The 25,224-nt window shown below is 41.5% G+C and overlaps 1 protein-coding gene across 1 annotated transcript; it reads left to right on the forward strand.

The window, feature by feature from the left end:
- The first annotated feature begins 5,479 nt into the window (after positions 1 to 5,479).
- Positions 5,480 to 24,056, forward strand: LOC125312762 (MDIS1-interacting receptor like kinase 2-like). Its single transcript, XM_048272126.1, has 4 exons — positions 5,480 to 5,711; positions 7,730 to 7,734; positions 22,253 to 23,240; positions 23,507 to 24,056. Exons 3-4 carry the CDS (start codon positions 22,533 to 22,535, stop codon positions 23,552 to 23,554), a joined length of 756 nt encoding a protein of 251 aa, XP_048128083.1. The 5' UTR covers positions 5,480 to 5,711; positions 7,730 to 7,734; positions 22,253 to 22,532; the 3' UTR covers positions 23,555 to 24,056.
- Positions 24,057 to 25,224: the final 1,168 nt, after the last annotated feature.

Here is a 25,224-nt window from a genome sequence, read left to right on the forward strand (position 1 = left end):
TGTTTTTCCTCCCGTTGAAGTGACAAATTGCGAATTTGATTTAGTGTATCATCCCGTAAAAAAGTTGTCTTCTTTAACAAACAAGCTCTGTTGACCTCGTGGAACCACAAAGGATGTGTTGTCATGAGACCCAATAATTTTCGCGTAATAGGTGTTACTAAGACCAGCTATATAATAGCTATATTCTCAAGTTGGAACATATAACACAGTAATTGATCTTGTGATGGAATTATGATGCAAATAATAGACATTTGCTATAAGTAATCGTGCCATTAGTGTTATCCAAAAAAGTCATAAACATATTGTACGGCAGTCATTTCGATCATAAATTTTTTAATTATGCGAATTTAATCCTAAATCTTCTGACGATTTGCCAATTTAATCCTAAAACCTTTCAATTGTACCGATTTAGTCAAAATTCTTTTGATGTTTTCACAACTTAATCCTGAGTCTATTGACAATTTATCGAAGTAGTTCTTTCAGCCAATTATTGAAATAGTAGGTTTATGACTTTTAAAAAATTTAAGACTAAATTGATAAATTATCAAAAAATTTAGGACATAATAGGCCATCGTATAATAGATTTAGAATTTTTTGTACAATGATTCCCGTGTTTAAAGGGTGTGGATACCTCATAAACAGGTTGACCCCAAGACGTCTCCAGTCAATAGAGGAGGAAAAAAAAAAGATGGAGACTTCTAAGTCCAAGTGGAGGCCATACGTGTCACGATTGGATTGATACATCTTCTAAAAATGCCAAATTCAGTTGACTACGATGTCGCTGCGATGCGAAGTGTTTGTACTGTGTGACGCAAGAGTCCACCACTCAAGTGACCAGAACTGTATAGCACCTCATCGAGATCGGCCATAGTCTTAAAAGCAAATCCGAGTAGACTTGCGCGGAATATTCTCATTGGAGTTCAATTTTCTTTTTTCTTTCTTTCACTGTTTTTTAACTTTTCCACTCAGTCAATGTAGCCCACGTTAAAAACACGGTGGAAATGCTAAATCTAATGGGGGAGATGCTTTGGGACCACATTGCAGATCAATAACATGCTTCACGACCTTGCTCCCGAACCATTTCCACCATTAGATGCATGAACCTCTTAGGCATTAACAGAGAAAAGAGGAAAAGAAAAATCTTTTGCTAGATCTAGCAATTGAAATGCGAATTTGGAGTGCAAAGCTTAGCGCCTGATGATGCGGCGAGATGGTAATTCAGAGTAGTTCACTTGGATCTAGTCGAACATAAGCTATCTATACTTTGTTGGGGAGGGATAATTTCTTCTCAATCGAGAGCCACACAGACGTTATGCCTGCATTGACACATTTTACCGATTCATTAAATGAAACAAGATTAAAAATCAGCGTAACTTGTTTTCATCATATTAGCTCACATATTAGAGATCATTGATTGTTTTGTCAACTTCAAAATCAATCGGGGATTTTTCCCAACAGCGCAAGACTTGTGACGCTTTCTCGGCGCAAGAAGACTTCAAAGTCTACTTGAAGTCTTTCGAAGAACGACACAAACTGCCAGAGAAAAAAGGTAAGACAAAAGAGAATTGCGGAATCCACTGGGTTCCATCCGGAGGACGACTTTTCTCAACGACTTGTGACGTGTGATTAGCAAATTGGAGAGAACGCGGTAGGGGCTAAAAGTTTACCCAAGTATCAATTATAAAGAGCGAGAAGCGATCATCAGACAAATCGTTTAGCTTTGGCCTTTTCAGTAAGAGTGGAACGAACGTTGGCCGAGGAATTGAAGTGCTGATAAATTTTAAGGGTTTGTAAAAGAGACAAAGAAAAGCCGGGAAAATTAAAATAAAAGTTGATAAATTCAAAGAAAAAAAAACAAACAAAGATTAATATATTCATATAAGGGTTGGCAAATTTAAGGGAGCGGTAAGAAAGACAAACAAAAATCAGTAAAAGACATGAAAAGTTAATGATTTTAAAAGAAGTGACGAGAATTTATTAGCAAATTACTGAGAAATCAAGTGACTGGCAACTTGATCATCAGGTTTTTGACGCATACCGACTATTTGAGGAATTTATTATTATAATATTTTATAGATAGTGCAATCCCACATTTGATTCTTTATTTGATTATTTCATTAACGTTTATTGATCGCATTAACTTGAGTGATAACTGTTCTTGTCCAAGAGTCACAACGCCCAAAGGTTACGATAACATCTTGATGGACGACGTTATCCGAAGGGGTGCGAAGGGAAGAATATAAAAGAGTCATCTAAGCCAAACCCTCTGTCGTCAGTTTTTATTCTAACGTACATACAAAACGTACGTTTCTACAAAAAAGACACACCATCGCATAGAGAGGGCAATTGGCTAGAAGCACCCATCATTGATCGTTTAACGCTCCACAAATTCCGATTTTTCAATCGTCTGCATCAATGGCTGGAAGTAAGTAAAGATTCCTTGCGTTTCCGCATTCGGTTCTGATTATACGTGATTTTGTTCGACAACGTATAATCGGGACATTCGGTCTTTAGATTTTCTTACATTTGGTATCAGAGCATGTAAAATCTCTGCCTTGATGATTAGCGTTTATTTATGATTGAATTATTGAGAATAATACTTCTTTTCAAGAGTACGGTGCCGGCTATTTTAGAAATTCGAATTATTAGATAAATGCGTGATTTGATAATCAAATACTCCAATGATTTTATCAACACGAGAATTGATTGCAACAAAAGAGTACTTCATTGCACATACATCTACATAATTCATTACAAACTTGAAAGGGAAGATGGAAACCTGAGACGGGGCTGTCTCCATTCCTTGTTTGCCGCTCAAAAGACACACAGTACCTTAAACCAAAGAGTTCTCCCGTTGCTTTTATGGTTTTATACCTTAAAATGCATCTTACTGTAACATTCTTTATTCGTTAAGTAATCGACTTCACTAGCTTATTTATTCGTTAACTAGGACGGTGTTCGCGAAAAACGCTTCGTATTGTGATGCGATTCGGTTGCCATGAGTGGCTTAATTTAGCTCCCCGGTCTCATGGCCCTCTATGGCTAACTGGCGGAGAGCATCCTCCCCTCACATAGGGGGAGCACGGAGTTTTCGGCGGAATTTTCGACGGTATGCATGGTGTATATCTGCCCCCAGGTGATAATCGTCCGCACCCCGGCTGCTGCTGCCCCGGTGCTGCTCACATTAACATATAGAAAAAGATTCATTGTATTTCTTCAACATATACACATCGATTCGAAACAAGAGAGAGAGAGAGAGAGAGAGAGAGAGAGAGAGAGAGAGAGATGGTGAGTTCACCTGGAGGGACTGCACCTTTCTGAAGGAGTGCTCGAGCTTCAGTGGAAGGGAGGAAGAGAACAGCAAAGGAGATCAAAAGAGCACAAGCAAGAAGACAGGCCTTCCTCATTTTTATTTTTTTTCAATAGCTGGAGAGGTATTAGGTCGTTTTGGCTTGGCACATGTTTTTGCTTTCCCCAAAGGTGGCTACTTATAGTGTTTTTCCTCCCGTTGAAGTGACAAATTGTGAATTTGATTTAGTGTATCATCACGTAAAAAAGTTGTCTTTTTTAACAAACAAGCCCTGTTGACGTCCGGGAACCACACAGGATGTGTTGTCATGAGACCCAACAATTTTCATGTAATAGGTGTTACTAAGACCAGCTATATAATAGCTAAAACCTCAGGTTGGAACATATAACGCGGTAATTCATCTTGTGATGGAATTATGATGCAAATAATAGACATTTGTGATAAGTAACTGTGCCATTATTATTTTTTTTTTTTGGTAAGGTAAACTGTGTCATTAGTGTTGTCCAAAAAAGTCATAAATCTATTGTACGACGGTTATTTTGGTCATAAACCTTTTAATCGTGCAAATTTAATCCTAAATCTTCTGACGATTTGTCAATTTAGTCCTAAAACCTTTCAATTATACCGATTTAGTCCAAATTCTTTTGATGTTTTCACAATTTAATCTTGAGTCTCTTGACAATTTGTCGAAGTAGTTCTTTCAGCCAATTATTCAAATAATAGGTTTATGACTTTTAAAAGATTTAAGACTAAATTGACAAATTATCGAAAAATTTAGGACATACTAGGTCATCGTATAATAGATTTAGAATTTTTTGGACAATGATTCTCATGTTTAAAGGGTGTGGATACCTCATAAACAGGTTGACCCAAGTCGTCTCGAGTCAATAGAGGAGGGAAAAAAAAAAAGAAGGAGACTTCTATGTCCAAGTCAGTGGAGGCCATCCGTGTCACGATGGGATTGATACACCATCTAAAAAGGGTGGGAATTTGGAGTACAAAGCTTAACACCGGATGATGCAGCGAGATGATAATTCAGAGTAGTTTACTTGGATCTAGTCGAACATAAGCTATCTATACTTTATTAGGGAGGGACAATTTCTTCTCAACCGAGAGCCATACAGACGTTACGCCGGCATCAACACATTTTACCGATTCACTAAATGAAACGAGATTAAAAATCAGCGCAACTCGTTTTCATTGCATTAGCTCACATATTAGAGAACGTGGAATGTTTTGTCAACTTCAAAATTAATCGGGGTTTTTTTCCAACTGCAAGAAGACTTCAAAGTCTACTTGAAGTCTTTCGAAGAACGAGACAAAATGCCAGAGAAAAAGGGTAATACAAAAGAGAAATTGCGGGAAGACTTCAAAGTCCGCTAAATCCGGAGGACGACTTTTCTCAACGACTTGTGATGTGTGATTAGCAAATTGGAGAAAATGCCGTAGAGGCTAAAAGTTTACCCCGAGTACCAATTATAAAGAGCGAGAAGCGGTCATTAGACAAATCGTTTATCTTTAGCCTTTTCAGTGAGATTAGAACAAACGCTGGCCGATAAATTGAACTGCTGATAAATTTAAGGGTTTGTAAAAGAGAAAGAAAAGCCCGGAAAATTATAATAAAAGTTGATAAATTAAAAAAAAAACGAACAAACAAAGATCAATATATTCATATAAGGGTTGGCAAATTTAAGGGAGCGGTAAGAAAGACAAACAAAAATCAGTAAAAGATAAGAAAAGTCAATGATTTTGAAAAGAAAAAAAGTGACGATAATTTATCGGCAAATTACTGAGAAATTAGGTGACTGGCAACTTGATCATCGGGTTTTTGACGCATATCGACTATTTGAGGAATTTATTAGCACGGAAGAAGATCCTTTTCCTTTTCTTTGCTTTTACTTTGTAAGTGCCGTCGTCCCATGAATATGGCAAAACACAAATATTTCTGAGGATAACAGGGGACTAAACAATTGTCCGACCACAGCAAAAGAAGAGGTCGACTCAAGATGAGCATAATCTGCAACATGTCCTTGGTTTTACTGATTACATTGTTGCAGCACCAGCACCAGCACCAGCACCTTCTAATAAGTCAGAGGCAAGTGCTTGGGAACCTCACGAAATTGAATTATGTTGATTTAGGTTGGAACAAGTTTACTCGTCCGATTCCGATTCCGTCTGCTAACGGGAAATGGACGAGATTGACTCATCTCTATTTGCAAGAGAACAGCTTTGCTAGATCTATTCCTCCGGAAATAGGGAACTTGACGAGGTTGACCCATCTCTATTTGCAAGGAAACAAACTCAACGGACCTATTCCGTCGGAAATAGGCAAATTTAAAGTGGTTGAGCTTGCTGAATTTACGGGAAAATAGATTCGATGCTGCCATCCCATCGGAAATAGGTTATCTATGTAATCGAGATAAAGTACATTAAAAGTGTCAAAACTTGTGTACGGCGTTCACTTTAATGCCAAAACTTTCAAAACGATCACTTCGGTGCCAACGTTTTTAAAAAACGATCACTTCGGTGCCAACTCCGATTTGAGCTAACGCGGCTCGCTGGAAATCCAACATGACCTATTTTTTATTAATATTTGAGCTGACGTGACTCCCCGGAATTGTCACCGAGGTGATCGTTTTTCAAAAATTTTAGCACTTAAGTGATCGTTTTTAAAAAAGAAATAGCATTTAAGTGATCGTTTTTCAAAAAAATTTGACACTTAAGCGATCATTTTGAAAGTTTTGGCACAATATGGGAGAAGTATCAAAAAAGTCCTAAATCTATTGTATTAGTGTCAATTCAGTCTTAAACCTTTTTTTAGTTCCAATTCAATCCTATACCTTTTGCGTTGGTGTCAATTAAGTCCTAAACTTTTATTAGTGCTAATTTAGTCCTAAATCTTTTAGATTTATACCAATTGAGTTAATCCTGTCAATTTTGATCGAAAATCGCTGACGTAGACATTGATTGTCCTACATGGCACGGCTAACGCTAACTTAGATATTTTTTAATATTATTTTAATATTTTAAATAATTTTTTAATCATTTTTTGGTTTTTTTTTTCAAAATTATTTTTAAAAATTATTTAAAATATTTAAAAAATTCACATTAGCACCAACTGTGCCACATAGAATAATTAACGTCTATGCCGGTGACTTACTATCAAAATTGACCGAGTTGACTCAATTGACGTAAATACAAAATTTTTAAGACTAAATTGGCACTACTGAGTGGATCCTGAAGGAATCGGCAAGAGGAAAGAAGGAGAGAATATCTCCCGGGGATGAGTCCGAATCAGAAGAGTAAGTTTCAATAGCACACAAGGTGTTTGAAGACGGTTCTTCTTCAATGGAGAAGATGGATTCAACGTCTTCATCACCGAGAGAGATCCCAGTGTTTTGAGAGATCTTCCGGATCATGTAACTGCCCTGTTTCTTTGCTTGGGGGCATTTCTTTGCAAAATGACCTTTCTTGTTGCAAATATAACATCCGTCGGACTTGGGTTTCTTGCGGTGCTTTGCAGAATGACCGCGAGATTTCTTTCTGAGGAATTTCCACTTGCTTCTGCGAGGCTTCGCAAATGAAAACTTCTTGAAATGGACTTTCTTCTTATGACCCGAACAAGACGGATCATTACGGTCTCCGGTGCACTTGATCTTCCATTTCGGCCTTTCACAATTCTTGTCATATTTGCGGTTTTCTTTCAAGAATTGGTCGAACTGTCTTTTTTCTTCTGCATTTTTCTTCAATGGCAATATGAACGACTTCTTGTATTTCTCCGAGTGTAGATTCAAGGAGAGGCCTTTGAAGATGTTTATCAACTTCATCTGCAATCTCTTTAGGAATGGAGGCTAAAAAGATTGGTTTAAGATTGATGTCTGCTCCGAGATGATAAAAGAGTCGAATCATCTCTTTGAAATGTCTGTCAAGATCCTTTGGAGAAGTGGAGCAGCATTTTCTTTCAAAGAACTCCTTTCGCTTGAGTTCTCTTTCACTGGTGGGTTGACCAACAAAATACAAGTGGATGCCCCGCATAGCCTGATTGAAGTTCATCGGGAGAAAAGCAATTTGGTCCTGTTCTGAGATGGAGGTCCACCAGTCTTTCGGGGTTCCAATGAACTTGCTAGTGAATTCTAAGAGAACCCCATAAGTGCTTTGTTCAACTAGATTTTCGGCAACAAGCCATGTATGGAACTCCTGGATTTTCATAGGCCAACGATGGTAAGGAACATCGTCAAGAGTAAAATATGTGCTTGATGAGGAATGGATTTGGACGAGATGATGGACTCGGATCCGAAGGGTTTTTTAGATTGACAAATTCCACTTCTTCATCTTCTTCTTTTGGGACTGCTGCAGCCATCATAATGGCTGGGATTTGTTCTGAAATGTGTTCGGGGTCATTTTCGGATTCTGAAGAAGGAGATGTTTCTGATGGTGGTGCAGATGATGTCGAAGAGGAATCATCTTGTTCGGTGGCTTGGATTGTGGAAATGGATGGAATTTGTTTCCTCAAAAAGCTTTCAATAGGATTAGAGACCATGAATGAAGGTAGTTTCTGTGAAGGGGAATGTGGGGGTGAGTCGGGAGGTTACGGTGGTGCTGTGGGAGGAATTGGAAAAGTAGGAACCGATGATGACGTATCGGAGAATTTTGTTCTTTCGGCATCAGCTTCAGCCTTCTTGATTGCTTTGAGACGAGCACGAAGAGCAAGGACATTTAGACCTGAGTCCGAGGGTACTGTCTCAAGAACTTCTTGGAAAGGGGATGAAGAAGTTTGGCTAGAAGCTTGGGACGAACGAGTAGCATACTGTATATAGGATGGAAATGAAGTAACGGGAGGAGTGAATGAGGAGAAAGGTGGTCGATACTCAAGTTGAGCTTTACGGTTTTCAAGGATGAGGATCTGTCTCTTGAGCTTCTCTATTTGAGGAGTCCGGTCTTCTAAGTAATGGTGATGGAGCTGCTGATTTTCCATCATGTAGACTCTCTTCCGAAAATCTGCGAGCATTTTGCGGATATGTGTGGAAGCTTGATCAACTCGATCGACTTGAGTGGAAACTTTCTCAAGAGCCACATTCTGGGCTAAGGCATTTTCTATTTGCCAATTGAGAACAGTTTCGGATGGAGTTGGACCTTTCTTTTTCCCATGTAGGTCGATCTCGGTGGGTGCGGGTATCTTAGGAGCATGGTAATACTGTTGCTGAGGGTCAGAAAATTTTCTAAGTGGTGGAAAATTTAAAGTGGATGAATGAGATTCATCTCTGGGCTGAAGTGGAGGAAAATCGCCAGGTTGAAACATACGGATGCCTGGAAGTGGTTCGGGGATAGGAACACATGTGTATGGTTTTGGGAGTTCAATGGAGCAAGTTGGATTTTTCTTGATCCATTTTTGGATGGGTTTATAAAAGGGACCGGTAACAGGTTTCTGAGGCGGTGTTGGTGGAGATTTTGGGGGGTCTGGTTTACAAGAGGATGAAGAGGGAATTTGGGGTATTGGAGGAGTGCCATACTGAACAAGGTATTGCCAATTTCCGCCATCTTCGCCAAGAGGACCTACGGTGGGATCACCGTCAAGGTATCGTTGGTACAAAGGATCTTTCTTCTTTTTCTTTTTCTTTGAAGCGGGCCTGTCGTCTTCTTCAGCGGGAGAAGTACAAGAAAGACAGGAACATTACGGATCCCAAAAGCAATGACCTGAAGGATCCTTAAGGGCATGAATCGGTTGTCCATCGGAACCAAAAGATTGGACAAATTTCTTTGGATCCGGGTCTTCCATACTAAGCATTTCGGATGGACATGGAGTGAAACAGAGAATAGTAGGGAAAGAAGGGAAAAGGGACGAGGAGTCCTCCTTTTCCTTTGCAAATTTGATGGTCACTTGTACCATCTTTCTTTTTAGTGAGCGAGGTTCAGGTGATTGAACCGGCCTTGTATTCTCGGTGAAGCTTTTCATAATTGGTTACCTAGCTATCGGGAGAAGCTTGATGAGTCGTTCTCTGGGTATTTGTCGGGAACATGACCACAAGATGTCCGGTCATGGTCTATTGAGATGATAAGGGCATCATCCGAGGTGGGATGGTTAAGATCAATGGCATGATTCTGGACCCCGTAAACCATCTGATAATGGAGTGTAGCAGCCAATGAGTTAGGAGTCCGGGGAGCTCCGGTAATTTGCGATTGAACTTTCAAGGCCGACGGTAGTCCTGGATGCGCTAGTGCCATGTTGAAATTTGGAAACAAAGTAACAAAGACTGCCCCAGCATTTAAAGTAGTCTGGATTGTGCCAATACGGGCATGCTGGTAGTCTAAGAACCGTGTGTCCAAAAGAGCAATTCTGGCTACAACAGGGAGACCTTTACGGCCATGAAATGAGAGAGCAAGTCTGATGGCTCCGAAATGAAGATGGGTGAACCCTTGCTGGATCCATCGGAGTGGGAATTCGGGAGGAATTTGGAGCGTTACAAACTGTTCTTGTTGTGTAGCTAGAATATGATGCTGGTCAAACTTGGAGGATCGAACATACTCCTTGACGGAGCGGGGAGTCCGTCGGATAAGGTGTTTGATGGAGCGGATTGGGGAAAAAGAGGTGGGTTTGGCAAAGGCTGAATATGGATTGATTAGAGGAAGATGTGTTTGAGAGATTTTGCTATCTTCAGAAAAAGGCTACCTCATAGAGATAGTCGATTTTGGAAGCAGTTGATTTTCGTAACTCTAGAGGTGATGCAAGGGAAAATGGAGACGATCTTTGTATAGGAGCGAGCATGCTTTCTTCTTGTTGAGTTTCCATGGTGTATAAAAGTTTCTCTTCATCACGGACCTTCAAACACTAAAATATCAATACTAATCTATCTTCAATGGCATATGGCTCTGATACCAAAAAGGAGCGGAAGCAAGAACTTGATCTAAATTCCCTTTAAGAAAAATGGAGAAATCAATCCCACCAAAGCAAGTCATTCGGGCATGAACCCGGATCACCTTGCTCTGGCACAAGCAGAATGTGCTCGGCTTCTTTCTCGGGGACTCATTGAGCCCTCTGACTCCCCTTGGGCATGTGAGGCCTTCTATGTCAACAAAAGAGCAGAACAAAATCGTGGAAAGCTACGGTTAGTCATAAATTACCAGCCTCTCAATCTGTTCATCCAAGATGACAAATTCCCATTGCCCCATAAGAACTCTTTGTTCTCCGGTCTTGCCCAGGCCAAGATCTATTCCAAATTCGATCTCAAAGCAGGCTTTTGGCAATTAGGAATTCATCCCTCAGACAGATTCAAAACTGGTTTTCGCATCCCTAACCAACACTTCCAATGGAAAGTCCTTCCCTTTGGACTTAAAGCTGCTCCGTCCTTATTCCAAAAGGCCATGTGCAAAATTTTCCAACCCATCTTTGCTAATGCCCGGATCTACATTGATGATATCCTCTTGTTTTCCCATGATGAACATTCTCATGCAAAACTCCTTCGACAATTTGCTGAAATTGTGCATACTCATGGCATCATTTTGTCACAGAAGAAGATTATCATAGCTCAATGAGAAATTAAATTTCTCGGTATGCGTCCGAAAAATGGAACCTATTGCCCAGGTCCACATATTGCGGAAGATCTCCAGAAATTCCCGGATGAAAACCTCTCAATTCACCGGATTCAATCCTTTTTAGGAATTGTCAATTATCTCGGAGATTTCATCCCAAAAATTTCCCGGATCCTTTCTCCTCTGCAAAAGATGTTGAAAAAGAATCCTCCTCCTTGGTCACAAAAACAAACCACTTCCATTAAGACTTTAAAGGAAATACTGCAAAATTTGCCCCCTCTCCAAATCCCTTCCACTGCAACCGGAATCCTTCGGACGGATGCCGGTGACAAACACTTGGCAGCCATCCTCCTTGAAGAAAATCAAGGTAAGCGAAGAATTTGTGCATACAAAAGTGGAAAGTTTTCAGCAGCAAAAATGCATTACCACTCCACTTTCAAAGAAATTCTTGCAGTCAAAAATGGAATCAAAAAATTTGAATTTCATCTCATTGGTCATCATTTTCTAGTCGAAATCGATATGTCCTCTTTTCCTCGGATGCTCAAATTCAAGCAAAAGCAAGGTTCTCATCCTCAACTCTTGCGTTGGGTAGAATGGTTTTCTAAATACTCTTTCGATTCAAAACACATTTACGGAAAGAAAAATATTTTGGCTGATTTCTTTTCTTGGCCAAAAGAACCTTTCGAATCCATAAACATGTTTATTCGAAAAGAGTTTTCAGGATCCTTCAAAACCCAGAATATGCTTGAACACCAGTGGCCATCACACCGATATCCACACGATATTCCTCCACTCCTCAAACGGAATTCCCTCTCCGATAATTTTCACAGATTATTTTGGAACTATCATTATGTTATCTTTAAAGATTATGGTGGATTATTCCTCAAACCAGGTCTCAATTGTGATTATCCGTTCATACATCCACTAAGATGGTCTTCTACCATCCCCTTCCCTTCTGATCTAAAATGGATGTTTTGGTTCATGCTTCATCTCTACCAAGTTGCCATAGAGTTCCCTTTAGACGAAATCATTAAGGTTTTGTCTGATTCTCTTTTTGGAAATTATCGGAACCATCCCCAGAAATTCTTCCTTGATATTCTCACTTGGTTTCAACCCCTTCAAGCATGGAAACACTTGTTCACACTTCAAAGACAAGTTGGTAGACCCGAACCGTGCGGACGCACGGTGGTCCTCTTCCATCACCCCCGGTCATTCATCGGACCCTCGGGAGATAAAAGATCCAATGCTGCAGAGACAGGCACCACCGCTTTCAAGCCTGTACTTCAAGATCAAGTCTTCAAGATTCACAAGACGTACTCCAGGATTGTATTTGACATTCCTCATGAATACAGAGAACTCCAGCGAATACTCTGCCAAGAGAATAAGGTTATACCACCCGAGATATGGCCTTACAGCTCGGCGAGCTATTCTTGGGATACACCCAGGACCCATCCTCATGTATTTGAAGCTCTCCGGGAATACAACAGCAATCAACCAAGCTCTTCCATGGATACAGATACTCGGTCCTTTGACCCATGGGGCGGACATTGTCACAAGATCCATACTGCCCACAACCCGTCATGCCCGACGTCCCTTCCTCATCCAGAAGCACCTCGGGCGTTCCACATGATCCGCACTTGGACCGGATCATCTCGGACTATGAAAAAGAGCAGTTATTGCGAGCCTATAGAAGTCAGAAAGACGGCCCCTCTGATTATGATGGACCAGACAGCTCTAACTCGGACGACGCCAATTATCATCCCGACCCGGACGGGAGACGATAAGGCCACCTGCTCCACCTCCAACAGACAAGGCCATGTGCTCCATCGGTCTAAAAAGAAGACGTGTGTTTACCTGCTCTCCTGCTCCACTTTGTAAAAAGGTCAACAAAGCAGCAGAGTTTGCGTGTATGTTTGTCTGTAATAATGGCTTCCTCCGAAGTCAATGTTTGTTGCGTGTGCTTGTTGGACCTCAATTATAGAGGTTCCTTTGTGAGTTCGCCTTTGTAAGGCATGTTTACCCCTTGTAATGGCCAAGACTTGGCTTCCTCTATGAAATCCAAGTAAGAGTTTGCTTCATAATGAGTTTCTAAAAACTTCCTGTTTTCTCTTCGACGAGATCCTTTCGTGCTAAAATGTCTCTACTTCTCTATTACAATGGTTGGTTCAGTATGCTCTCCACTTGCCACAAATTCTGTGATCATCCGGAAAGTTTATTAGATCTAGTATTGGGTTAAAGCGCGTGTAGAGTCCGGCGGGGCCTCTCTCCACTTGTTGATTAACTTCGCAAGTGAGCGCTGGATCTATCCAATATTGTGATCGGGATAAACCTATGGTGGTAATGGATAGTGGATCCTGTGGATCAGAAATCGATGTCTTAAAGGATTAGTTCCAAGAGTGAGATCTAGAGACTAACAGGCAGTCCCTTGAGTGGCCAGAGAGCTCGTGTGGGATAGCATACCTGTCTTAGATCAAGTTCTTGCTTCCGCTCCTTTTTGGTATCGGAGCCGATACTCGTGTGATGGCCACTGGTGTTCACGCATGTTCTGGGTTTTGAAGGACCACGAAAACTCTTTTCGAATAAACATGTTTATGGATTCGAAAGGTTCTTTTGGCCTAGAAAAGAAATCAGCCAAAATATTTTTCTTTCCCGAAATGTGTTTTGAATCGAAAGAGTATTTAGAAAACCATTACGCCCAACGCAAGAGTTGAGGATGAGGAACTTGCTTTTGCTTGAATTTGAGCATCTGAGGAAAAGAGGACATATCCATTTCGACTAGAAAATGATGACCAATGAGATGAAATTCAAATTTTTTGATTCCATTTTTGACTGCAAGAATTTCTTTGAAAGTGGAGTGGTAATGTATTTCTGCTGCTGAAAACTTTCCACTTTTGTATGCACAAATTCTTCGCTTACCTTGATTTTCTTCAAGGAGGATGGCTGCCCAGTGTCCGTCACCGGCATCCGTCTGAAGGATTCCGGTTCCAGTGGAAGGGATTTGGAGAGGGGGCAAATTTTGCAGTATTTCCTTTAAAGTCTTAATGGAAGTGGTTTGTTTTTGTGACCAAGGAGGAGGATTCTTTTTCAACATCTTTTGCAGAGGAGAAAGGATGCGGGAAATTTTTGGGATGAAATCTCTGAGATAATTGACAATTCCTAAAAAGGATTGAATCTGGTGAATTGAGAGGTTTTCATCCGGGAATTTCTGGAGATCTTCTGCAATATGTGGACCTGGGCAATAGGTTCCATTTTTCGGACGCATACCGAGAAATTCAATTTCTCATTGAGCTATTATCATCTTCTTACGTGACAGCATGATGCCATGAGTATGCACAATTTCAGCAAATTGCTGAAGGAGTTTTGCATGAGAATGTTCATCATGGGAAAACAAGAGGATATCATCAATGTAGATCCGGGCATTAGCAAGGATGGGTTCGAAAATTTTGCACATGGCCTTTTGGAATAAGGACGGAGCAGTTTTAAGTCCAAAGGGAAGGACTTTCCATTGGAAGTGTTGGTTAGGGATGCGAAAACCAGTTTTGAATCTATCTGAGGGATGAATTCCTAATTGCCAAAAGCCTGCTTTGAGATCGAATTTGGAATAGATCTTGGCCTGGGCAAGACCGGAGAACAAAGAGTTCTTATGGGGCAATGGGAATTTGTCATCTTGGATGAACAGATTGAGAGGCTGGTAATTTATGACTAACCGTAGCTTTCCACGATTTTGTTTCGCTCTTTTGTTGACATAGAAGGCCTCACATGCCCAAGGGGAGTCAGAGGGCTCAATGAGTCCCCGAGAAAGAAGCCGAGCACATTCTGCTTGTGCCGGAGCAAGGTGATCCGGGTTCATGCCCGAATGACTTGCTTTGGTGGGATTGATTTCTCCATTTTTCTTAAAGGGAATTTAGATCAAGTTCTTGCTTCCGCTCCTTTTTGGTATCTGAGCCATATGCCATTGAAGATAGATTAGTATTGATATTTTAGTGTTTGAAGGTCCGTGATGAAGAGAAACTTTTATACACCATGGAAACTCAACAAGAAGAAAGCATGCTCGCTCCTATACAGCATCGGTCTCCATTTTCCCTTGCATCACCTCTAGAGTTACGAAAATCAATCGCTTCCAAAATCGACTATCTCTATGAGGTAGCCTTTTGCTGAAGATAGCAAAATCTCTGAAACACATCTTCCTCTAATCAATCCATATTCAGCCTTTGCCAAACCCACCTCTTTTTCCCCAATCCGCTCCATCAAACACCTTATCCGACGGACTCCCCGCTCCGTCAAGGAGTATGTTCGATCCTCCAAGTTTGACCAGCATCATATTCTAGCTACACAACAAGAACAGTTTGTAACGCTCCAAATTCCTCCCGAATTCCCACTCCAATGGATCCAGCAAGGGTTCACCCATCTTCATTTCGGAGCCATCGGACTTGCTCTCTCATTTCATGGCCGTAAAGGTCTCCCCGTTGTAGCCAGAATTGCTCTTTTGGACACACGGTTCTTAGACTACCAGCATGCCCGTATTGGCACAATCCGGACTACTTTAAATGCTGGGACAGTCTTTGTTACTTTGTTTCCAAATTTCAACATGGCACTAGCAGATCCAGGACTACCGTCGACCTTGAAAGTTCAATCGCAAATTACCGGAGCTCCCCGGACTCCTAACTCATTGGCTGCTACACTCCATTATCGGATGGTTTACGGGGTCCAGAATCATGCCATTGATATTAACCATCCCACCTCGGATGATGCCCTTATCATCTCAATAGACCATGACCGGACATCTTGTGTTCATGTTCCCAGACAAATACCCAGAGAACAGCTCATCAAGCTTCTCCCTGATAGCTAGGTAACCAATTATGAAAAGCTTCACCGGAATACAAGGCCGGTTCGGTCAGCTGAACCTCAGTTCACAAAAAAGAAAGATGGTACGGTGACCATCAAATTTGCAAAGGAAAAGGAGGACTCCTCGTCCCTTTTCCCTTCTTTCCCTACTATTCTCTGTTTCACTCCATGTCCATCCGAAACAGTTAGTATGGAAGACCCGGATCCAAAGAAATTTGTCCAATCTTTTGGTTCCGATGGACAACCGATTCATGCCCTTAAGGATCCTTCAGGTCATTGCTTTTGGGATCCAGAATGTTCCTGTCTTTCTTGTACTTCTCCCGCTGAAGAAGACGACAGGCCCGCTTCAAAGAAAAAGAAAAAGAAGAAAGATCCTTTGTACCAACGATACCTTGACGGTGATCCCACCGTAGGTCCTCTTGGCGAAGATGGCGGAAATTGGCAATACCTTGTTCAGTATGGCACTCCTCCAATACCCCAAATTCCCTCTTCATCCTCTTGTAAACCGAGACCCCCAAAATCTCCACCAACACCGCCTCAGAAACACGTTACCGGTCCCTTTTATAAACCCATCCAAAAATGGATCAAGAAAAATCCAACTTGCTCCATTGAACTCCCAAAACCATACACATGTGTTCCTATCCCCGAACCACTTCCGGGCATCTGTATGTTTCAACCTGGCGATTTTCCTCCACTTCGGCCCGGAGATGAATCTCATTCATCCACTTTAAATTTTCCACCACTTAGAAAATTTTCTGACCCTCAACAACAGTATTACCATGCTCCTAAGATATCCGCACCCACCGAGATCGACCCACATGGGAAAAAGAAAGGTCCAGCTCCATCTGAAACTGTTCTCAATTGGCAAATAGAAAATGCCTTAGCCCGGAATGTGGCTCTTGAGAAAGTTTCCACTCAAGTCGATCGAGTTGATCAAGCTTCCACACATATCCGCAAAATGCTCGCAGATTTTCAGAAGAGAGTCTACATGATGGAAAATCAGCAGCTCCATCACCATTACTTAGAAGACCGGACTCCTCAAATAGAGAAGTCGAAGAGACAGATCCTCATCCTTGAAAACCAAAAAGCTCAACTTGAGTATCGACCACCTTTCTCCTCATTCACTCCTCCCGTTACTTCATTTCCATCCTATATACGATCCGCTACTAGTTCGTCCCAAGCTTCTAGCCAAACTTCTTCATCCCCTTTCCAAGAAGTTCTTGAGACAGTACCCTCGGACTCAGGTCTAAATGTCCTTGCTCTTCGTGCTCGTCTCAAAGCAATCAAGAAGGCTGAAGCCGATGCCGAAAGAACAAAATTCTCTGATACGTCATCATCGGTTCCTACTTTTCCAATTCCTCCCACAGCACCACCGTAACCTCCCGACTCACCCCCACACTCCCCTTCACAGAAACTACCTTCATTCATGGTCTCTAATCCTATTGAAAGCTTTTTGAGGAAACAAATTCCATCCATTTCCACAATCCAAGCCACTGAACAAGATGATTCCTCTTCGACATCATCTGCACCACCATCAGAAACATCTCCTTCTTCAGAATCCGAAAATGACCCCGAACACATTTCAGAACAAATCCCAGCCATTATGATGGCTGCAGTGATCCCAAAAGAAGAAGATGAAGAAGTGGAATTTGTCAATCTAAAAAACCCTTCGGATCCGAGTCCATCATCTCGTCCAGCCCATTCCTCATCAAGCACATATTTTACTCTTGACGATGTTCCTTACCATCGTTGGCCTATGAAAATCCAGGAGTTCCATACATGGCTTGTTGCCAGAAATCTAGTTGAACAAAGCACTTATGAGGTTCTCTTAGAATTCACTAGCAAGTTCATTGGAACCCCGAAAGACTGGTGGACCTCCATCTCGTAACAGGACCAAATTGCTTTTCTCCCGATGAACTTCAATCAGGCTATGCAGGGCATCCACCTATATTTTGTTGGTCAACCCACCAGTGAAAGAGAACTCAAGCGAAAGGAGTTCTTTGAAAGAAAATGCTGCTCCACTTCTCGAAAGGATCTTGACAGACATTTTAAAGAGATGATTCGACTCTTTTATCATCTCGGAGCAAACATCAATCTTAAACCAATCTTTTTAGCCTCCATTCCTAAGGAGATTGCAGATGAAGTTGATAAACATCTTCAAAGGCCTCTCCTTGAATCTACACTCGGAGAAATACAGCAAGCTGTTCATATTGCCATTGAAGAAAAATGCGGAAGAAAAAGACAGTTTGACCAATTCTTGAAAGAAAATCGCAAATATGACAAGAATTGTGAAAGGCCGTAATGGAAGATCAAGTGCACCGTAGATCGTAATGATCCGTCTTGTTCCGGTCATAAGAAGAAAGTCCATTTCAAGAAGTTTTCATTTGCGAAGCCTCGCAGAAGCAATTGGAAATTCCTCGGAAAGAAATCTCGCGGTCATTCCGCAAAGCACCGCAAGAAACCCAAGTCTGACGGATGTTATATTTGCAACAAGAAAGGTCATTTTGCAAAGAAATGCCCCCAAGCAAAGAAACAGGCGCGTTACATGATCCGGAAGATCTCTCAAAACACCGGGATCTCTCTCGGTGATGAAGACGTTGAATCCATCTTCTCCATTGAAGAAGAACCGTCTTCAAACACCTTGTGTGCTATTGAAACTTACTCTTCTGATTCGGACTCATCCTCGGGAGATATTCTCTCCTTCTTTCCTCTTGCTGATTCCTTCATAATCCACTCCCCAACATTCTACCCCCCACATTTTCCGGTCCAGCTCCACCTTCCGTAAAACACCAAATCCATCCAAGTCATTGCTCTCATTGATACTGGCGTAGCTGCATCCCCGCTAGACACCAAAATCCTCCCAGAAGAATACTAGACACCATATACCGGATATTTCCAAGCGGCCTCGGGAGAAACTTTTACTACCAAACTGCGTAGTAAACCTCTCACCATTCATATTCTCCCTGGTTGTGAAATCACCACCCAAATCCTTGGATGTCCATCTCATGACAAGGATCTCATCATTGGTTGGAATATTCTCTCTAAACTTCCACAGCTCAAGATTAACCCTAAGGGGTTAAAATTCCAAAAGAAGTTCCAGGAGTTTGTTGAAATCCAGAGACTTTTTCTCATCCAACCGGAAATCCTTGATCCCATCTATCAATCTCTTCTCTCTCATTGTTCGGAATCTCATCAGCGGTTTGCTCGGATTTGCTCCAACCCTCTTTGGCAAAATTCTGACTTTTTTGTCAAAATTCCCTTTAAGAAAAATGGAGAAATCAATCCCACCAAAGCAAGTCATTCGGGCATGAACCCGGATCACCTTGCTCTAGCACAAGCAAAATGTGCTCAACTTCTTTCTCGGGGACTCATTGAGCCCTCTGACTCCCCTTGGGCATGTGAGGCCTTCTATGTCAACAAAAGAGCAGAACAAAATCGTGGAAAGCTACGGTTAGTCATAAATTACCAGCCTCTCAATCTGTTCATCCAAGATGACAAATTCCCATTGCCCCATAAGAACTCTTTGTTCTCCGGTCTTGCCCAGGCCAAGATCTATTCCAAATTCGATCTCAAAGTAGGCTTTTGGCAATTAGGAATTCATCCCTCAGACAGATTCAAAACTGGTTTCTGCATCCCTAACCAGCACTTCCAATGGAAAGTCCTTCCCTTTGGACTTAAAACTGCTCCATCCTTATTCCAAAAGGCCATGTGCAAAATTTTCCAACCCATCCTTGCTAATGCCCGGATCTACATTGATGATATCCTCTTGTTTTCCCATGATGAACATTCTCATGCAAAACTCCTTCAACAATTTGCTGAAATTGTGCATACTCATGGCATCATGCTGTCACATAAGAAGATGATCATAGCTCAATGAGAAATTGAATTTCTCGGTATGCGTCTGAAAAATGGAACCTATTGCCCAGGTCCACATATTGCGGAAGATCTCCGGAAATTCCCAGATGAAAACCTCTCAATTCACCGGATTCAATCCTTTTTAGGAATTGTCAATTATCTTAGAGATTTCATCCCAAAAATTTCCCGGATCCTTTCTCCTCTGCAAAAGATGTTGAAAAAGAATCCTCCTCCTTGGTCACAAAAACAAACCACTTCCATTAAGACTTTAAAGGAAATACTGCAAAATTTGCCCCCTCTCCAAATCCCTTCCACTGGAACCGGAATCCTTCGGACGGATGCCGGTGATGTGACACCGGCAGCCATCCTCCTTGAAGAAAATCAAGGTAAACGAAGAATTTGTGCATACAAAAGTGGAAAGTTTTCAGCAGCAGAAATGCATTACCACTCCACTTTCAAAGAAATTCTTGCAGTCAAAAATGGAATCAAAAAATTTAAATTTCATCTCATTGGTCATCATTTTCTAGTCGAAATGGATATGTCTTCTTTTCCTCGGATGCTCAAATTCAAGCAAAAGCAAGTTCCTCATCCTCAACTCTTGCGTTGGGCGGAATGGTTTTCTAAATACTCTTTCGATTCAAAACACATTTACGGAAAGAAAAATATTTTGGCTGATTTCTTTTCTAGGCCAAAAGAACCTTTCGAATCCATAAACATGTTTATTCGAAAAGAGTTTTCGAGGTCCTTCAAAACCCAGAACATGCGTGAACACCGGTGGCCATCACACCAGTATCGGCTTATACCAAAAAGGAGCGGAAGCAAGAACTTGATCTAAGACAGGTATGCTATCCCACACGGGCTCTACGGCCACTCAAGGGACCGCCTGTTAGTCTCTAGATCTCACTCTTGGAACTAATCCTTTAAGACATCGATTTTCGATCCACAGGATCCACTATCCATTACCACCATAGGTTTATCCCGATCACAATATTGGATAGATCCAGCGCTCACTTGCGAAGTTAATCAACAAGTGGAGAGAGGCCCCGCCGGACTCTACACGCGCTTTAACCCAATACTAGATCTAATAAACTTTCCGGATGATCACAGAATTTGTGGCAAGTGGAGAGCATACTGAACCAACCATTGTAATAGAGAAGTAGAGACATTTTAGCACGGAAGGATCTGCTCGAAGAGAAAAGATGAAGTTTTTAGAAACTCATTATGAAGCAAACTCTTACTTGGATTTCACGGAGGAAGCCAAGTCTTGGCCATTACAAGGGGTAAACATGCCTTATAAAGGTGACCTCACAAAGGAACCTCTATAATTGAGGTCCAACAAGCACACGCAACAAACATTGACTTCGGAGGAAACCATTATTACGGACAAACATACACGCAAACTCTGCTGCTTTGTTGACCTTTTTACAAAGTGGAGCAGGAGAGCGGGTAAACACACGTCTTCTTTTTAGGCTGATGGAGCACATGGCCTTGTCTGTTGGAGGTGGAGCGAGTGGCCTTATCGTCTCCTATCTGGGTCGGGATGATAATTGGCGTCGTCGAGTCGAGCATGCGGTCCATCATAATCGGAGGGGCCGTCTTTCTGACTTCTATAGGCTCGCAATAATTGCTCTTTTTCATAGTCTGAGATGATCCGGTCCAAGTGCGGATCATGTGGAACGCCTGAGGTGCTTCTGGATGAGGAAGGGACGTCGGGCATGACGGGTCGTGGGTAGCTGTATGGATCTTGTGACAGCTGTCCGCCCCATGGGTCAAAGGACTGAGTATCTGTATCCATGGAAGAGCTTGGTTGATTGCTGTTGTATTCCTGGAGAGCTTCAAATACATGAGGATGGGTCCTGGGTGTATCCCAAGAATAGCTCGGCGAGCCGTAAGGCCATATCTCGGGTGGTATAACCTTATTCTCTTGGCAGAGTATTCGCTGGAGTTCTCTGTATTCATGAGGAATGTCAAATACAGATCTGGAGTACGTCTTGTGAATCTTGAAGACTTGATCTTGGAGTACAGGCTTGAAAGCGGTGGTGCCTGTCTGCAAAGCATTGGATCTTTTATCTCCCGAGGGTCCGATGAATGACTAGGGGTGATGGAAGAGGACCACTGTGTGTGTGCACGGTTACGGTCTACCAACTTGTCTTTGAAGTGTGAACAAGTGTTTCCATGCTTGAAGGGGTTGAAACCAAGTGAGAATATCAAGGAAGAATTTACGGGGATGGTTCCGATAATTTCCAAAAAGAGAATCAGACAAAACCTTAATGATTTCGTCTAAAGGGAACTCTATGGCAACTTGGTAGAGATGAAACATGAACCAAAACATCCATTTTAGATCAGAAGGGAAGGGGATGGTAGAAGACCATCTTAGTGGATGTATGAACGGATAATCACAATTGAGACCTGGTTTGAGGAATAATCCACCATAATCTTTAAAGATAACATAATGATAGTTCCAAAATAATCTGTGAAAATTATCAGAGAGGGAATTCTGTTTGAGGAGTGGAGGAATATCATATGACCGAATCGACACTAATAAAAGGTTTAAGACTTAATTGGCATCAATACAAAAGGTTTATGACTGAATTGATATCAAAAAAATGTTTAGGACTGAATTGGCATTAATGCAATAGGTTTAAGACTTTTTTTGACACTTTTTCCCTAAAGTGAGCATCGTATATAAATTTTGACGCTTGTAATGTACTTAAGCCATATAATCTAGAGATTCTAGATTTGAGCTCGAACGACTTGGTGGGGATAATCCTTATTGAACTTGAGAATTTGAGCAGGTTAAGCCATCTCCATCGTCACAACAATTCTCTTTCTGGCTCGATTCCCACGTTTAAAAACACTACTTTCTTAGGTCACCTTGACTTATCATGCAATCATCTCAAGGGCCCAATTCCAGATTAATCTCAGGGTTGCTTTCCCCGACACCTCTTTCATCGGCAACGAAGCCCACAGGAGAAGGTCCAGCGTTCGTCATTACATGACGCTGTTCATTCCGCTGGCTGCAGTATTCATTTGCTGTATAGTTCTTGGATCGTGCTTCCCATTTCGACGTGCCACCAAGAGCGTGCAATCAGAGACTAGAGAGACAAGTGGAAATTTCTTGTCAATATGGAATTATCACGGGAGGATTGTATATGAAGATGTAATTAATGCAACGGAGGACTTTGACATCAAGTATTGCATCGGGACCGGAGGCTATGGTAGCGTCTACAGAGCTCGATTGCCCGATGGGAAAGTCGTGGCACTGAAAAAACTTCACCATGTCGAAGCAGAGGACCTGTCCTTCGGCAAAAGCTTTCGGAATGAAGTGAAATACTTGACAGAAATAAGGCATAGGAGCATACTCAAGCTCCATGGTTTCTGCTTACATAGGCAGTGCATGTTCTTGATTTACGAATGCATGGAAAATGGGAGTCTTTCCTGTGCTCCGAGAGATGACGTCAGAGCAGTGGAATTAGATTGGTCCAAAAGAGTCGATCTCATCCAGGATACCGCACACGCTTTGTCTTACATGCACCATGACTGCGCTCAGCCAATAATTCATCGAGACATATCTAGCAACAACATCTTACTCAGCGGCAAGATGCGAGCTTTTGTATCAGATTTTGGCACCGCAAGACTTCTGGATCATGATTCCTCATCTAATTTCATTGCAAATATCCCCGGCACCTATAGATATATTGTACAAGTCAGATACTGTCACCGTTACGGTTTAGTTAAACGACATTGTTGAAGTTTCCTCATCTATGCCCATCAATGAGTTGTAGTGTACTAGCCAACAATATCCAAGAATTAGTTGTTCCGTGATTAGGGATGGCAAAATGTCCCCGTGAAAAAGTTTCCCCTCACGAGGCAGCGACGGCCGATGGGGCAGGGGTTAAGGGTGCAGCGATCCCGTCCAAAGCATCGATCAACGTAATTTCTTATGTCTTTTGTATTCTTTTCTTTTTTCCAGAGCTCGCATATACTTTGGTCGTTAATGAGAAATGCGACGTATAAAGCTTTGGAGTCGTAGCAATGGAAACAATGATGGGCGGGCATCCAGGAGACAATTGTATCTACGTTGCTGACATCCCTTGGGGAAGATATCATGCTGGATACAATCATAGACCCGCGGTTGCCTTTTTCAAGAGAGAACTCTGTCGGAAGAATTATTGTTCTGATAGTTTCTCTGGCGCTTGCTTGCTTGAGTGCAAACCCAAAGTCCCGACCAAGTATGAAGCAAGTCTCGGAAGCTTTTCTAGCTCGAAAGTCACCATTGGCGAGGCCCTTCCATGAGATCTCATTGGAAGGTGGATCGACAGAAGCTTCATCGGGATTAAGCGATGAGTAAGGGTCATTGAGTGTTTGTCCAGTAAAGAGATAGATTTAATACAATGAAGCTGCAATTTGGTGAAAGTGATTGAGGTTATAAAAGTGTATGGGCTTCTGCAAATTATTTAGGTCGTGTTAAACGTTTTCCCGGACTATGCTAGAGCAGTGAGAAGCAGTATATATAGGACAGCAGTCTATTTTTCTTATTTTCCATAAGATCGAGATGTCCGATCTAGGAACTTAAGTCCAATGCAACGTCATTCATGAACTTTTGATTTGGTCAATATGGTCCGTGAATTTTGGTCTAATATTCAATTGGATCCACAAACTTTTAAACTTGTTCATATAGTCTAGGGACTACATCAAGGACCATATTGAACAAATTATAAATTTGGGGACGACATTGCTCATTGAGCCAAAGTTCAAGGACCGCATTGCACAAATTAAAAGTTCATGGACGATATTGCATATTGAATCAAAGTTCACGAACCATTTGTACCATTGTCCCCAAATTCTATCTTGAGAAAGGTTAGTTTTTTTTTTTTTTTCTTCTTTTTGTTTGGCTGAGTTGGAAAAGGTTAGATTACTGCTCAAGTTGTCTGTATTTTTTGTGGCCACATATACATATTAATAAAACTCTTCCAGGAAGAAGGCCATGTGCATGATTTTTTTGTGGTGCATTACTGGGAAGGGAAATGACATTAATGAGTCTTAATTTTTGGCTCAACATGCAATATCACTTTTAATTTGTTAAATATACTTCCCGAACTATTAACAAATATTCAATGTAGTCTTTTCATTTGCTCAAACGACAAATTGAACGTGAAAGAGGAGATTTAAAGAGTCTTACTTGTCTAGATGCGAGCTTTAATGATTTGTCCGAAAGAATCCGTGTTGAACTATTGAGAGTTTGGTTGAGAAGAGGCTAAGCTTAACCTCCTTCACGTGCCCCATACCTCCATCCTTGGCCAATTTAACAAGCTTGACCGTTATTTTGATAAAACGATGCTGCAAATTGGTGAAAGTGGTGGAGGATATAAGCTTTCTATGGCATCTCCGATTTTATTGCATAAAAATTTGTCCAAACTAACTAAAGTTGTAGGAGTCATGAGAGGCAATTTATATGGATTACTGTAACCAAGTACCCCAAGGAAGTATGGTAAGAAAGTGCTGCACAATTATAGCTATGCTATGATCAGAGCTTATTTTACCTAGTACCAGTCATCTTAAAGGCGAGCAAATAAGACAACAAGTGAGTTGTAATCAATAGAACAGTTCCAATAAGGTTGGAATTCATGGTCAATGTAATTGGTTTAATATTTGCACGATGTGTGTTTGTGTTACATGGATCGTTT

Source organism: Rhodamnia argentea, chromosome 11 (assembly GCF_020921035.1).
Source record: "Rhodamnia argentea isolate NSW1041297 chromosome 11, ASM2092103v1, whole genome shotgun sequence".
NCBI lineage: Eukaryota > Viridiplantae > Streptophyta > Magnoliopsida > Myrtales > Myrtaceae > Rhodamnia > Rhodamnia argentea.

Coding starts and splice junctions, on each gene's coding strand:
- LOC125312762 (XM_048272126.1), top strand. CDS start 22,533: ATGACGCTGTTCATTCCGCTGGCTGCAGTATTCATTTGCTGTATAGTT. Junction 23,241..23,506: donor GCACCTATAGATATATTGTA/CAAGTCAGATAC, acceptor CTTTTCTTTTTT/CCAGAGCTCGCATATACTTT.